Below are 16,533 nucleotides of genomic sequence, written 5' to 3' on the forward strand. Positions count from 1 at the left end.
TTATAATATTCTTCCATCTGAACTATGTGTTGTTGTACTGATCCACTTATTTGCCATAATGTTGTTGTAAGAAATTTACTATTGTTGCTATTGCCGTGTGAATATTATTTGGTGTCATATGCATTTCTAGAATATTTGTTAATTTTTATTGTTATATAATTATTCGATTATACCACATGTGGTATAGATTTTGATTTGATATATAAAGCACAAAACACCATGCAATTCCATAGTTCTTCGTCCGAACATGATTTGCTATTGAAAACTCACTGCGATTCTATAGCCCAATTCCATGAGCATCCAAGCATGTGAATTCGTATTCATGTCCATTACAGTTTCCATCCTGAATTCGAATTGAAACCAATTCAATAAGGAGGCCTCCAATACAGACATCCGAACACAGCGTGACAGTTTTTAAACAAAAAATATCTTCTTGGGAAGACATTGCCATGTCTTCTGAATAAAATGTCACCTACATAACTTTATCAGAACTGAAACTGCCAACCAATCTTTTGCATGTGCCACCCTCCTGACGAACGTTCGCCAGTTACGATGGTCCAAAAGTTGAGTTGAAAAAACAAAAACAATTACCTGTCAGGCACGAAGAGCCGAGCAGCGCTTTTCTTGCACCTTGTTTTTTTTGAGAAACACCAACATCACCCCTGACCCAGCCCACGCTCCACCCCGCCGCAAACCTAAAACCTAGCTTCCGCCGCCACGCTGATCCTTATTCCGGTAAAGCATCCTGATCCCCCACCTGCGAGTAAGGCCTGACCGGCCTCACCTTTTCTTGCTCTGCGAAATTTGGTAGATTTTCCGGATTTTGTGTGTTTATATGTGAAGCATGCATGTAGGCATCGATGCCCTTCTCCGGCGACCTGACAGAGCGCAACCGCCAGTTGCTGCTAGACCAGCAGAATTCCTCCGCCATAAAGATCCAGGTTTGTTTTAAACCCTTCACGATTGTATTACGGGGTTGGCGCATCGCCAGTTCAGCACGCTGCCCGTTCGAGTTCGATCTTCCATGGACCATCCGGGATAAATCTAAATTGGTATGTGTGCGTGGGGTTGTGGGTGGGGTGGGGTTGGGGGATGTGAGGTAAGTTGGGCGTTTTCATGATCCAATGATAGTTGAGTGTTCTTCAAAGTTGTTGGATCACTGGTTATGAAAAAGTTTATGCATGTTTCATGAACTATGGTGTGTGACATGGCAGATGTGTTATGTTTGTGTAAGCCACCCTCAGCTTTTTATCAGTGAGGAACTGCTACCTATTCTTTTCTAGACCCTCAATGGAAACTGACTATTTATAAGCTTTAGAGATGCTTTAGAGGGAAGAAGGCTATACAATCAAAATGTTCTGAAGCTTGAGAAAACTTCTGCTCTACTTTTGAAGGTTTCTTCCAGAATTTAGATAGGTAAGCATAGCCAAAAACTTAAAACCTATTCTGGTTCTGGAACAGCTCTTTGATTATGTTGCCATTAAATCAGGAAAAGCTATGTTGCTTCGGATTTTTTGGGTCAATTCCTGTTATTTTTTGATGCAAAGGAGGACAAAGATATTGATATACTATGTCAAGTCTGTGACCTGCTTCTACAATATGCCAAACGTGATGGTAAGTATGATGCTAAGAATAACATTCTTGTGATGTTTTAGGGTTTATGGTATAGTATACATGGTAACCTTTGGCGTGTTTGATCCTTTTCTTTACTTGCCTTACCACAATAAGCTCGGCTAGCTTGTTTCAGGCTCATAGTTTTGCCAGCTAATTCCTCTGCTGCATTTACCTCAAACGCACACACACATGTATGACTGCAGTTACCGACTAATATTTGTGCTAAGCATTTGACGACATTTGCTACCAAAATTGCCATGGAAAGCAAGTTTTAATAACCTACATACTGAACTGGAATCCTCGCTAGGCAAGGCTAGGGTGTAACTGGCTATTCCTCTATTAGAACGAACTTTAGCGCGATTGTGTATTGACTCTCCTAAATTATATCAATGAGATGGTTTTATTTGAGTTTGTTTAATGTTATTTTTACCCCTACATGTTGATGTTATCTTATCCTTAGCTCACAACTTGATTCGTGCCAATCTTCTTAGCATATTTCAGTCTTGTAGAATATATTTGTGAGCAGATCGTCAACATAATATTCATTTTCAATACATTTATGGGATTGACCATAATTTACCTTTACTCCTTTTTTTTGTTAAAGGAGATGTTGCAAGTCTCTTTGCTGGTGCAGATTACTCAGTGGAACATGTTGTAGTTCACAACGTAAAAAAGCTTGCACTCATCTGTGTGCGTGCTGTTCATCAGAAAAGGTTAGTTCAATTATTGAAATCTGTTGTTTAGAATATCCTTATTTATTCTGTTCTTATTTTCTTTGCAGTATGTAAAAATATATTTGATAACCTTTATTGGACAATGAACACTCACCGTAATATTCTTTTGATATCAGTTTTTTTTTGCATTATGAAGTACTATCTTGTGGTGCTAATACAGGAAACATATATTGTATATCTGTATTTTTTTCTTATATATTGCTATTTTCCCTTCTCACTGTATTTTGACGCTATACTACTTTGTTTTCTTCATGAACTACTAATTGCGCACCTGCAATGTACTTTTTGACTAAAATAAATAAACATATCACAAGTTTAATAAGTAGTTTAAAATTAAGAAGCATCGATACGGGGACACGGATGTGGGGACATGGATATGGCAATTTCTAGAAACAGCCATACGGCGATACAACGAGTATATATTAATATAAAATGCCATGCGATAAAGACAAAGGCTAATTTTGAGATGTGAGATTAAATCAAAATACTGCCCCATCTGTTTCCTTTGTGCCTCTTTTCAAGTCCTCAATGATTGAACGCATCAATTTCCTCAATCCTCATGGGACTTGCAAAATAAATCATACACTAGTATTATAATTTGAAGAAGACATAGGACATAAGCAGAAAAACAGTAAAAAAGTTTGCTTGTAGCTTGCCTACCCAATGATATATTCTTCCCAGCCTCCCAACTTCCAATTACAACCTCCAAGTGTGGTAAAGTTTTGAATAACAATAGTCCAACAGTAGCACCATCAGCATGTTGGCAGCATGAAGTAACAACATTACAACAAAGCATACAAGATACACACAATAGGCCTAAACAAACGACACTACAAGCAGACTACATCCCCAACACCCATCAATCCGGTACCAGCAGCAAGAGGCAATAAGAACGCAACATCAAACACCACGGTAGCAGCCCAACATCCAGTGCCCAGCAAGCAAGCGCCAAGCCGCCAAACGCATGGGAGGAGCATGATAGGTAGCAACATGGGAGAACTCGTGGAGAGCATGGTTGGGGAAGGCAATTGCCTTGCTCTGCCTCACCAGGTGACAGGGTGGCGGCAGAGGCGACTCCTTGGGGCAGCAAACGACTGCTGGCGGGGCGCACTCGTGCTCAAGTGCGGTCGTGCTCGATACAATCCCCTTCCCCCGGTCAATCGAGAATATATATATGAAAGTTAGAATGCATTAAAAAAAGTTACTATTTTATCACATTGTTCTTAGTCACCACACCAAGAAACATTGCCCCGGGTGTCAGTGATGATGACGCATGCGTTGGAATAGGTGCCATGCTCCTTCATGGTCTGTGGCCTGCGCGTGGCCTATATGGTGTCAAGATGGCACACACGATTCATGTCAAGCTCAGCCTCGATCATTACTGCGACTTGTGGCAGGTCTTTGTTAGCGTTCAAGCTGAGTTCTTTGTTAGTGTTCAGGCTGAGGAGAGGACGATGGCTTCTTTGAGTGCACTGCTCACGACGTACACAAGGGCTTGGCGTTGGGATCAGTGCTTTAAGTCGCTCGCTGTGATGGCGTGCATTGTGTGCATGCCGAATAAGGGCTCCATAATGAGCATGCTCTTAGCGTGTGTGCGTCGAACTCTGTGATGCTCAACACATTCATTTAGATGTCCCCGTTGGACAAGTACACCAAGTGCAGTTGCATCAAAGAGGTGACAAGATGGTGACTCCCATGTTTGTTGCGATGGACAAGAAGAAGAGAATGGTGACGAGGATCACGTGTCTACGTGCTCCTCGTGCAACATTAGAAGAGAGAGGGAGCACAAGATTAGAAGAGAATATGTTTCAAGGCGTTTTATGCAAACTTTTGTCTATGTAGCAATGGTCAACGTACTGCGCATGCACGTCAAAGTTGACCGAGGCTATGTAGGAGCTACAGTGAACAACTAAAATACTTCTTGGACACAAATATGCAATTTCGAAGAATCGGGACTAACTTCGCACCTTGCAAAAAGAATAAGGACCTTTGATAACTCGAAATTAAATATGAAACAAAATTACGTACTAAAACACATGCATATGAATATGAAGCAACATTGACATGACCGCATCTATGGATTCTCTGCATGTTTCTGTGTACTATAGTTTCAGAGGCCTCTTGTTTCACCTTTCTACCGATGACCACATTTGTTTGAGCTGAGAGTGTCGTCCCCACACTTGAGCCATCGACTATCTACACATTGCCAAGAAGCTCTGTGTTATCATCGGTTGCATGTCGATCTCGGCCTTTGTTGTCAGGCTGTCCTTGGACACCATTTCATGATCCAGCAGTTGGTTGCTGACATGTTATAATGTCATTGTCGAATGTTGTCATAATTAGCAAAAGTATTGTAGATGGGGAAGGAACTACTCTACCAGAACATACATATATGATAAAAGGCACAATGTCTAACTTCCTAGTATTTCATTCAGGTGGGTTGGTGTAGGGTGATGCTACAGGGGATAACCACCTAGACATCACAAGCTAATAATAATGGGGATAAATATGGTGTGTAGTCACCTAACCTAGATTGCATACTTCGGGCACATACCATCGAGGTGTGTCTTCTTTTCTTTAGCTTTCAACCTGTATCACAGTTAGTAGATTTTACTATACAACAACAAAGCCTTTAGTCCGAAACAAGTTGGGGTAGGCTAGAGCTGAAACCTAACTCGATACCAACTCCTGGTTCTGGCACGTGGATAGCTAACTTCCACACACCTCTGTCCATGGCTAGTTCTTTGGTGATATTCCAGTCAGATATCTCTTTAAGGACTCCTCCCATCTCAACTTTTGGTCTACCATGACCTGTCTTGACATTATGGAGTAGACCTTACTGTAGAAAGGAAAAAAATGATAGGTTAATGTGTCTGCTGGTTTCTTTTTATGGGTGACACCCAGGCTTAGAATCACATGGCCCAGAATCTAGAGTCACCCATCTGCAATCACATCCTTCCTTGGCAGTAAAGTATTACTAAATATTAAACGGTTGCTGAGAAATGAAGATAGTAAGATAGTACATAGCAATTCACAGTGGCAAGTTTCATGTACCATACATTGTATCAAGCATTCAAGCTAAGAATAGTCACTGGCTTTGCTGAAAAGATATAAATTTGAGAAAAGAACTTATGTTATATTTCTAGGAAATAGGCTAAAGTGTTGAAGCAGCACAAAAGGTTGTGCAGGAGCAACTCCACCTTGCTGCTACAATGTGTACAACACAAGTGTTGAAGGAACAGCTTCAATTTGCTGCGCTAGATATTGCTCTAGAGGCGAATGTAGGCCAATATGGCAACAAGAGTTCAATCCAGAACTTCTAGAGCACAAGATCTACTCCAAGATCTTAGATAAGAACAACAAGTTCTATTATAGGTAGTGGGTACATAGTCTGGGTTACAAAGTAGAGGTGAGGACCTCTATTTATAGGGCTTTGGGAAGCCTTCACATACTTCTACTTATAGCTGGAACACTCTAGAAAACATTATTTAGGATTCACCTCTTTACTCACAGCTAGTTATAACTAGAGAACTCTAGAAACAACAGGTAGGGTAAAGAAAGAAAAAAAAGGAATGCTACACTAGAGTGGAAATATCTAGAAGTAGCCAAATCGATCTGGCATCTGTTTTTTTTCTCATCTATTGTTCCTCACCATTCTCCCCTGGTTGTTTGGAACTCACCCTTGAGTTATCGTCATAGAGCACTTCTTCTGGATGGTAGAGAGTCAAGTCCGCAACATTGAAAGTGTTGGATATGCCCATGTCGTTTGGAAGATCTATCACATAAGCATTATCATTTATCTTCCTCATGATAGAGAAGGGCCCATACCTTTGCCGCCTAAGCTTCCTTTTGAAATTAGCAAGTTGTTTATATTTCTAATTTTGTGCTTCCAGAACACCACAAATCTCTTCAAGTAACTCAGTGTAATTATCAGCAAAGGACAATGCTGATTTTGAGTTTCCCCTTGATGGTAGCTTCACCAGGTCCACCAAATGTGTTGGAACTTTAGTGTAGACAATGGAAAAAGGGCTCCTTCCTGTGGATCTATGCTTGGAGTTATTGTAGGAGAACTTTGCAAGAGATAGAGTCAAATCCCGTTGTCCCTTTCTTTCTCCACAAATGCAACGGATCAGATTACCCAAAAACTTGTTCACCACTTCCGTTTGTCCATTTGTTTGTGGATTTGCAGTGCTAGAAAATTTCAACTCAGTGTTGAATTGCTAACACAAAGTGAGCCAAAATGCAGCAAGAAACTTGCTATCACGGTCTAGGACGATGGACCTTGGTACTCCATGAAGTCTGACCACTTCTCGAAAGAATAGGTTTGCCACATGATGAGCATCCCTTGTCTTGTGGCATGGGATGAAATGAGCCATCTTAGAGAATTTATCCACAACCACAAATACAACATCACTTCCTCTTCTTGTTCTTGGCAAGCCCAAGACGAAGTCCATAGAGATGTCCTCCCATGGAGCAACAGGAACAGGCAAAGACATGTATAACCCTGTGTTCTGGACTTGGCCTTTACAAGTTTGACATATGGGGCACCGCTGAACAAACTTGCCAGCATCTCTCTTTAGTTGTTGTGGCCAAAAGTAGTGAGATTCCAGGTTAGCGATAGTCTTGTCCCGTCCAACATGGCCACTAAGATCACTTGAATGGAGTTCTCTAATTAGTTTGCCACGCAGAGATCTCATTGGGATGCATAAATGATCATTTTTTAAGAGATAGCCATCCTGCACCAAATAGTCATCACTTAATGGCTGGCCCCTGATGTGCTTCACCCAAACATTGCCAAAGTATTCATCATCCTCATACAACTCCTTTATTTGATCCATGCCTAGAAGTTCAGCTTCAAAAGAAGTCAAGAGGCATGCACGACGACTCAAAGCATCGGCCAATCGGTTAGTTATCCCAGATTTATGCATGATCAGATAGTTAAACCTCTCCAGATATGCTGCCCATCTCGCTAGCATGCGGTCAACATGCTTTTGATTTCTAAATTTCTTCAAGGATTGATGGTCACTATATACAATGAACTCTTTAGGCAGCAAATAAACTTCCCAAGTTTTCAAGGCTATGAAAACGGCATACAATTCTTGTTGATAGGTGCTCCATTTCTGTCTAGCTTCACTTAACTTCTCACTAAAGAAAGCAATGGACTTCCTTTCTTGAGATAGAATAGCTCAAATGCCTACTCCACTCGCATCACACTCCAACTCAAAAGCCTTGTTGAAATCGGGTAGCACCAACACAGGAGCTTGTGATAGTTTTTGTTTAATCTCACTGAAACTAGCTTCAGCTGCATCTGTCCATTGGAATTTTCTTTTCTTCAAACACTCGGTAATTGGTGCCATGATAGTGCTGAAATTCTTCACAAATCGCCTATAGAAAGTTGCAAGGCCATGAAAACTTCTTACCTCAGAAATGGTCTTCGGAGTTGGCCATTCTCGGATTGCCTCAATCTTAGAATCATCAACATGAATACCGTCACATGTTATGATGAATCCTAGGAAAAGAAGTTGTGTTTGCCGGAAAACACATTTCTTCAAGTTGACGTAGAGCTCATTTCCCCTTAGTACTTCTAGCACCTTCCGAATGTGATCAAAGTGTTCATCCTCATCCTTGCTATAGATTAAGATGTCATCGATATAGACCACAACAAAGTGGGACAAGAAGGGTCGAAGGACTTGATTCATTAAGCACATAAAGGTACTTGGTGCATTTGAGAGTACAAATGGCATGACTAGCCATTCAAACAACCCTTCCTTTGTCTTGAAGGCGGTTTTCCATTCATCCCCGGGTCTGATATGGATTTGATGATATACGCTTCTTAAATCTAGCTTTGTGAACACTCTTGCTCCACTAAGTTGATCCAACATATCACCTAGACGGGGAATCGGGAATCTATACCTTACAGTGGTCTTGTTAATGGCTCTACTGTCCGTACACATGCGCTAAGATCCATCTTTCTTTGGCGCGAGTAGGGCTGGTACAACACATGGGCTAATACTTTCTCGAATGTGCCCCTTCTGCAGCAATTCCTCCACTCTCTCCTTCAATATATCATGCTCCTTTGGGCTCATTCGATAGTGTGGAAGACTAGGAAGACTTACTCTTGGAATTAAGTCAATTCTCTGTTGAATTTCTCTCATCGGTGGCAAGCCTTGTGGCTCTCCAAGTATGTTCTGAAATTCTGCTAATAAACTACATACCTTAGCTGGAATTTCAGCAGTCAAGTGCTCTTCTCCCTTTACAACAAGTGCAGCACACAAATCTGCCTTCTTCAAGTCTTCCATAAACTCATGAGGTATGGGAGATAGTTAACATAGTTTTGCCCTCCTCCTTAGAGATATTACCTCCGGTTTTGTTTGGTAAGATAATGATCTTTCTCTTGTTCAAAATGAAAGAGTAAGAGTTTTCCTTGCCCTTGCCCTTGTGTGTAGTATCCACATCACATTGCTAAGGTCTCCCAAGAAGAACATGGCTAGCGTCCATATTAACTACGTCACACAACACATTTGAGCGATAATGCTTGCCCAAAGAAAGTGGCAGGTGACATTGTTTGGTGAATCTCATATTCACTCCTTTCTTGATCCATCCAATAGTGTAGGGGTTTGGATGATCATGAGTATCAAGCTTTAAATGGCTCACCAAGTTCTGGGAGATAAGATTCTCGCAGCTGCAACTATCAATCACTAACTTGCATACTTTGCCATTCCCTGTGCATTTGCTCTCAAATATTTTCTTCCATTGTGTGTTGTCAGGTTGTGGCGTGGAACATAGGAGACGCTGAATCACACACACCACCTCTTCACCTTCTTGACGAACCTCTTGTCCCTCTACATCTTCCAATTCGTATTCTTCCTCATCGCCTTCACCATCATGGATAGTTGTGTTAACAAATTTCCTTAGTGGGCAGCCGCTGGATATGTGTCCCTCTTCACCACATTTATAACATTTTGGGCCTTCATTGGACTTGCCCTTGCCTCTAGTTTGCTTCTGGATGGGTCGTTTTGCCCTTGGTGGAGCCGTCTTTTCTTCCACTCTATTAGGCTGACTCCTAGACGAGCCTTTGGTATGAGGATATGGAGGATATGGAGCTTTAGTTGCCTTTCTTGTCCTCACAAACCTCTCGGCATTTAAGGCTCAAGCTTGTGCTTGATAAACGGACTAGAATTGTTGCATCATCAATCGATCTTGAATAGCATCATCGAGACCATTGATGTACCTTGCAACTTGTTGATCTTCAGTTTCAGCAAGGTTGCACCTCATTTGTTAGCCTTAGAAATTCCTCCGTGTAATCTGAAACAGTCCTATTTCCTTGAGCACAATTTTGAAATTGGATAAATAGGATCTGGTCATAATCAACGGGCAAAAATCTCCCTTACAAGAGACTTTTCATTTGCCGCCAAGTTCTCACACGAGGTTCTCCTCTCAGCCCACGCTCTTTTTGAACGCGATGCCACCATGCATCGGCTCCTCTTTTCAGCTTGTATGCGACCAAAGGAACTCTACGACTTCCGGAACCATCATGACCTCAAAGAAAGTCTCCACTTCATATAACCAATCTAGGCACCCTTCAGTATCAACATTTCCACTAAAAGTTGGGATCTCAGCTTTCACCTTGTATGTATCTCTTGCATATGTAGGGTTGGGTACTCTTGATATGCGTAGAGATCTGGTTCTTCAAGGGCATCATCATATTCTTCACCTTCATAAGCTTCAGCATAAATTGCCTTCTTGAAGCACGTTGAACAACATGTTGTTGTGGCGGCCTTGCTCCAAGATTACCTCTCCTTCTTTGATGAACATCTTCTTCTTCTTTGATGAACATCTTCTTCTTTGATGAACATCTCCTTCCTTCTTTAGATGAATCTCCTTCATTGGTAGCAGGGTGGACACCCTTTCTTATCATCTCAACCAGCTGGTCAAATCTCTGATTAAGATCTTCATGCAGCTCTTTAATTTGCTGTTCTGCAGCATCCATCCTCTTCAATTTCTCCATTGCTTGCTGCAGCTTGCTCTCGAAGAGGACAACAAGAACTAGTATGGGTCAAATGAGGCTCTGATGACCTGAAGCAGCACAAAGGTTGAGGAGGAGCAACTCCACCTTGCTGCTACAATGTGTACAACACAAGTTTTGAAGGAACAACTTCAACGTGTTGTGCTAGATATCCCTCTGGAGGCGAATGTAGGCCAATATGGCAACAAGAGTCCAATCCGAACTCCTAGAGCACAAGATCTACTCCAAGATCTTAGATAAGAACAAGTTCTATTATAGGTAGTGGATACATAGTCTAGGTTACAAAGTAGAGGTGAGGACCTCTATTTATAGGGCTTTGGGAAGCCTTCACATACTTCTACTTATAGCTGGAACACTCTAGAAAACATTATTTAGGATTCACCTCTCTACTCACAGCTAGTTATAACTAGAGAACTCTAGAAACAACATGTAGGGTAAAGAAAAAAAAGGAATACTACACTAGAGTGGAAATATCTAGAAGTAGCCAAACAGATCTGGCATCTATTTTTTTTCCTTATCTATATTGTTCCTCATCAAGTGTAATGAAGAGGAACATAATCGAACATAATTTTTAATTGTTCTAGGTGAGCACCTGGTGTGTAGTTGTATCTAAACCAATCAACAACAAATCTATGATTTTGGAGATAATTATGAGATGGTAAACAGGGATGTTTGAGCGGTAAATGTGGTGAGTGCTAAACATTGAAGCAACCTAACGTCCTGGACAAGTGAGATGTCTTTGATCTCTAGAACCGATGCTCTTTATATTAGTGGAAATATAGCTCACCCACCAAGCTTTAGCAAAGTCTAGTTTTCTACTCCCTCCGTTCCATAATATAAGAACGTTTTTCAAACTACCAAAGCTTGAAAAACGTTCTTATATTATGGGACGGAGGGAGTATCATTCATGATGACATGAGCACTATTAAATTTGACCTTTTTTTAAGTGACTTGGTGATTATGTTTTAACATTTTTCAAACTACCAAAGCTTGAAAAACGTTCTTATATTATGGGACGGAGGGAGTATCATTCATGATGACATGAGCACTATTAAATTTGACCTTTTTTTAAGTGACTTGGTGATTATGTTTTAATAGGTTTGAATGGGGTAGCCAACTGTTGATGCCATTGGGAAGTACAACTATCCCTTCTGTTCTTTTATTAGTATTTGTGGCCTGCTTGATAAACCCTAAATTTTCATGGAAATGTGAAGTAATCGGGTATCTTCAACAGGAAAAGACCTATTTCTTATTTCGAGAGCTAATTATTGCTGTACCGGTACATTCTATTTCTGCATTAAGATTGTGTATTTGTTTGTGTTTTTAGGCAACTTGTTGACCAGTAATGTAAATTTTGACTTGCATAACATCGACATCAATAACAACCATAACAACAATAGCAACAAGAACAAGACAACATTTTCCCTTGGTCATTCAGGGGTAGGCTAGAGTTGAATCCCGGCAGGAGCCACTTAGGCAAAAAATGGCTAGTAGTTTTGTTATGATTTTTGGATCGAAGGTTGATGTCGTGCCGAGGAGGTGCTCTTGGGCAGATGAGTTGCCTACTAGCGTGTGCCTCACAATCGGCTGTGAGGGAGATAACAATGGTAGAGGAGATAATAGGGAATTAGAACTTTTAACTGCTTTAAAATATCAATTGCCTTTGAACAACGTGTCTACCTCTTTAAATAGAGGAAAGCCTTACATGTGACTTGACTTGGAACCCAACTAAGATTATAAATAGAGGAAGCCTTACATGTGACTTGACTTGGAACCTAACATATATCAATTAACCTATTCAAATACAAACTGACTCTTTCCATTAGGGATCAGTCCTAACTAAAAGACAACCTAGAGGACAACATGCCTTTCCTCTGCCGCAACCTAACTTGTCCCAAGCTGGTCCTTGCACCTTGTGAAGGGTATACCCCACATAACATATGTCCCTTCCTCGGCAAACAACTTGTCTTCGAGTTGAAATTCCGGGAACTTCGGTTCCCATATAAAATCATCTTCCTTCGTACCTTTCCCACTAAACAAGCACGTGCCTGACATCAAGGCATATGCTTGCACCAAGGATCTTGGCTGGCTGCAAGATCATCTTGCATTGTGGGTCACCATGGAATTTTTCAGAAGACTAACATGAAACATCATGTAGTTTTGCTCATGGAGGGAGTTCTAGATGGTATATGCTACTTACCCAATACGTTCCAATACCTTGAATGGTACATAGTATTTGGGAGAAAGCTTCCCGTGCACATGTCTTGGCAAGGATGTTGTTGTTCTATGTTGTAGGCGCAACCAAGGCCATTCTCCCAACTTGAACGAAAGTTCCTCGAGATTATCATCATAACATGTGACGGTATTCATGTTGATGATTCTAGAGGTTCACCAACGTTGGAGTTGCTGCTATTTCCTGATGCAAGTCGTCCATGAGTGCAAACATAGGCACCCAAAAGGGCATATGCTGTCATATCCGCTGTTCCATCACATCGGGAGAGGGCACCAACCACCGTGTTAAGGCGCCCAGGCCGGTACTCTACTGCGAAGTTATAGCTGAAGAGCTTGCTTACCCATAGATGTTGAGGGATCGTTGGGAACAATTGGTCAAGGAGGAGCTTCAAGCTATAGTGGTTGGTGTGGACCTCGAAGCTATAGTGGTCTGTGTGGACCAAGAAGTTTACTTGGTGCAAGTACGACCTATGCCCACAAGTACGACCGCCATGTCGAACAACCTGAACCAGACCAATCAACTCACATTGACAATGTAGATGGCGATGGCTGACGGCGTAATGCCTTGGCCTGTGCGGTCATTCAACTCATCCTGAAATTGAGTTGCATATGTATAGGACTCTACCCCTTGCGGCCCAAGCCCACACCCCATGTACGTTGTAGTGGTGGTATAATACATCCATGATCCATCTTCCAGGCGAATGGTCCAAAAAATATGTTCCTGTTGGGCCTAGGCCATACGGCAGTTGTGATTCTAATTACTATAAGTAATCACGATTAGGATGCAAACTACTGTAAATTAGCACTGGTCCCTGCTATAGTTTGTTGTGGGTGGCCGAGCCATTTGGGGGGGGGGGGTCTGGCCCCTGCTTGCTCCGCCCCCATCAACAAAGCCTTCAGTCCCCCAAGCAAGTTTATTGTATCAACCCATAAGGTCGCGAAACCGACTCATGGTTCTGGCACATGGATAGGTAACTTTCACGCCCCCCTGTCCATGGCTAGTTCTTTGCAGATAACCGAATAGCATGAAAATTTATATTCAGGTCTATAGTTTTCAACATAACTTGTCTATGCACTATGGAGAAATGGTAAATAGAATGAAAACAATAAACTACAACAACAACAAAGCCTTTAGTCCCAAACAAGTTGGGGTAGGCTAGAGGTGAAACCATAAGATCTTGCGACCAAGTCATGGCTCTGGCACATGGATAGCGAGCTTCCATGCACCCCTGTCCATAGCTAGTTCTTTGGTGATACTCCAATCCTTCAGGTCTCTCTTAACGGACTCCTCCCATGTCAAATTCGGTCTACCCCGCCTTGTCTTGACATTCTCCGCACGCTTTAGCCGTCCACTATGCACTGGAGCTTCTGGAGGCTTGCGCGGAATATGCCCAAACCATCTCAGGCGATGTTGGACAAGCTTCTCTTCAATTGGTGCTACCCCAACTCTATCTTGTATATCATCATTCCGGACTCAATCCTCGTGTGGCCACACATCCATCTCAACATACGCATCTCCGCCACACCTAACTGTTGAACATGTCGCCTTTTAGTCGGCCAACACTCAGCAGCGCCATACAACATTGCGGGTCGAACCGCCGTCTTGTAGAACTTGCCTTTTAGCTTTTGTGGCACTCTCTTGTCATAGAGAATGCCAGAAGCTTGGCGCCACTTTATCCATCCGACTTTGATTCGATTGTTCACATCTTCATCAATACCCCCATCCTCCTGCAGCATCGACCCCAAATATCGAAAGGTGTCCTTCTAAGGTACCACCTGCCCATCAAGGCTAACCTCCTCCTCCTCACACCTAGTAGTACTGAAACCGCACATCATGTACTCAGTTTTGGTTCTACTAAGCCTAAACCCTTTCGATTCCAAGGTTTGTCTCCATAACTCTAACTTCCTGTTTACCCCCGTCTGACTCACCACATCATCCGCAAAGAGCATACAACATGGGATATCTCCTTGTATATCCCTTGTGACCTCATCCATCACCAAGACAAAAAGATAAGGGCTCAAAGTTGACCCCTGATGCAGTCCTATCTTAATCGGGAAGTCATCAGTGACAACATCACTTGTTCGAACACTTGTCACAACATTATCGTACATGTCCTTGATGAGGGTAATGTACTTTGCTGGGACTTTGTGTTTCTCCAAGGCCCACCACATGACCTTCCGCGGTATCTTATCATAGGCTTCTCCAAGTCAATGAACACCATATGCAAGTCCTTTTGCTCCCTATATCTCTCCATAAGTTGCTTACCAAGAAAATGGCTTCCATGGTCGACCTCCCAGGCATGAAACCAAATTGATTTTTGGTCACGCTTGTCATTCTTTTTAAGCGGTGCTCAATGACTCTCCCATAGCTTCATTGTATGGCTCATTAGCTTAATCCCACGGTAATTAGTACAACTCTGAACATCCCCTTTGTTCTTGAAGATTGGTACTAATATACTCCATCTCCACTCTTCTGGCATCTTGTTTGCCCGAAAAATTAGGTTGAAAAGCTTGGTTAGCCATACTATCGCTATGTCCCCGAGGCCTTTCCACACCTCAGTGGGGATACAATCAGGGCCCATCACCTTGCCTCCTTTCATCCTTTTAAAGCCTCCTTGACCTCAGTCTCTTGGATTCGCCGCACAAAACACATGCTGGTCTCATCAAAGGAGTCGTCCAGTTCAATGGTAGAACTCTCATTCTCCCCATTGAACAACTTGTCGAAGTACTCCCGCCATCTATGCTTAATCTCCTCGTCCTTCACCAAGAGTTGGTCTGCTCCGTCCTTGATGCATTTGACTTGGCCAATATCCCTCGTCTTCCTCTCTTGGATCTTGGCCATCTTATAGATGTCCCTTTCGCCTTCCTTCGTTCCTAACCATTGGTAGAGGTCCTCATATGCCTGACCCCTTGCTTCACTGACAGCTCGCTTTGCGGCCTTCTTCGCCATCTTGTACTTCTCTATGTTGTCTGCACTCCTATCCAGGTATAGGCATCTGAAGCAATCTTTTTCTCTTTAATCGCCTTCTGGACATCATCATTCCACCACCAGGTATCCTTATCTCCGCTTCTCCTTCCCTTGGACACTCCAAACTCCTCCGAGGCCACCTTACGGATGCAAGTCGCCATCTTCATCCACACATTGTCCGCATCCCCTCCTTCCTCCCAAGGGCCCTACTTAATGACCCTCTCCTTGAGCGCCCGAGCTACCACCCCCTTGAGCTTCCACCACTTTGTTCTAGCGACTTTGGCATGCTTATCCCGCTGGACATGAATCCGAAAGCGGAAGTCAGCAACCACCAGCTTATGCTGGGGTACAACACTCTCTCCAGGTATCACCTTACAGTCTAGGCACACACGCCTATCTTCTCTTCTCGAGAGGATGAAATTGATCTGGCTAGAGCGTTGGCCACTACTAAAACAATAAACTCCAATGAAAAATTTCATGTAGCCACAACCCACACTCGTATATTAGATACGACTTTGTACCCCTAGGATTTGTCATACAGATATACTCCCTCCGTTCCTTTATGTAAGGTGTATTATTTTTGGCACGGTGACCAAGGCACGTAATTATAGAGATGTTTTGGACGAAATTACCCTTGGCAAATTTGTTGGCTAGTGGCAAGTAAATCAGTGAATCCAGAAAAGTAAGAGATACATGCAATCGAGAGAGAGATACTTTCCTTCTTTTACTACAAGTAGAGATACATGCAATCGGGAGAGAGATACTTTCCTTTTTTTCTCGAGGGCTAAAAGGGGAATTATGAGGATTTAGAAGAAATGCACCTTACATTGTGGAATTTTATCAAAAAACAAATACACCTTATATAAAGGAACGGAGGGAGTATAATGGAAGTGAAATTCTCATGGTTTATGATCTCTTTTCTATATTTCTGTGCAAAGGGAATTGCTTCATATGTTATT

The 16,533-nt window shown here is 42.3% G+C and overlaps 1 protein-coding gene across 6 annotated transcripts in view; it reads left to right on the forward strand.

Annotated features, from left to right (window-relative positions):
• Positions 1-1,343: 1,343 nt before the first annotated feature.
• Positions 1,344-16,533, forward strand: part of LOC123069466 (E3 ubiquitin-protein ligase UPL6) — a 31,550-nt gene continuing 16,360 nt past the window's right edge. For 3 of the 6 annotated variants that reach the window (XM_044492334.1, XM_044492335.1, XM_044492336.1), the window contains exons 1-4: positions 1,344-1,416; positions 1,490-1,614; positions 2,219-2,327; positions 11,473-11,653. In XM_044492334.1, the coding sequence (XP_044348269.1) occupies positions 11,498-11,653 (156 nt within the window). In that variant the 5' untranslated portion in view covers positions 1,344-1,416; positions 1,490-1,614; positions 2,219-2,327; positions 11,473-11,497. The remainder of the gene's footprint in view (positions 1,417-1,489; positions 1,615-2,218; positions 2,328-11,472; positions 11,654-16,533) is intronic. The other 3 variants (XM_044492339.1, XM_044492337.1, XM_044492340.1) reach the window with 1 other exon arrangement.

This window comes from Triticum aestivum, chromosome 3B, assembly GCF_018294505.1.
Source record: "Triticum aestivum cultivar Chinese Spring chromosome 3B, IWGSC CS RefSeq v2.1, whole genome shotgun sequence".
NCBI classification, from domain to species: Eukaryota; Viridiplantae; Streptophyta; class Magnoliopsida; order Poales; family Poaceae; genus Triticum; species Triticum aestivum.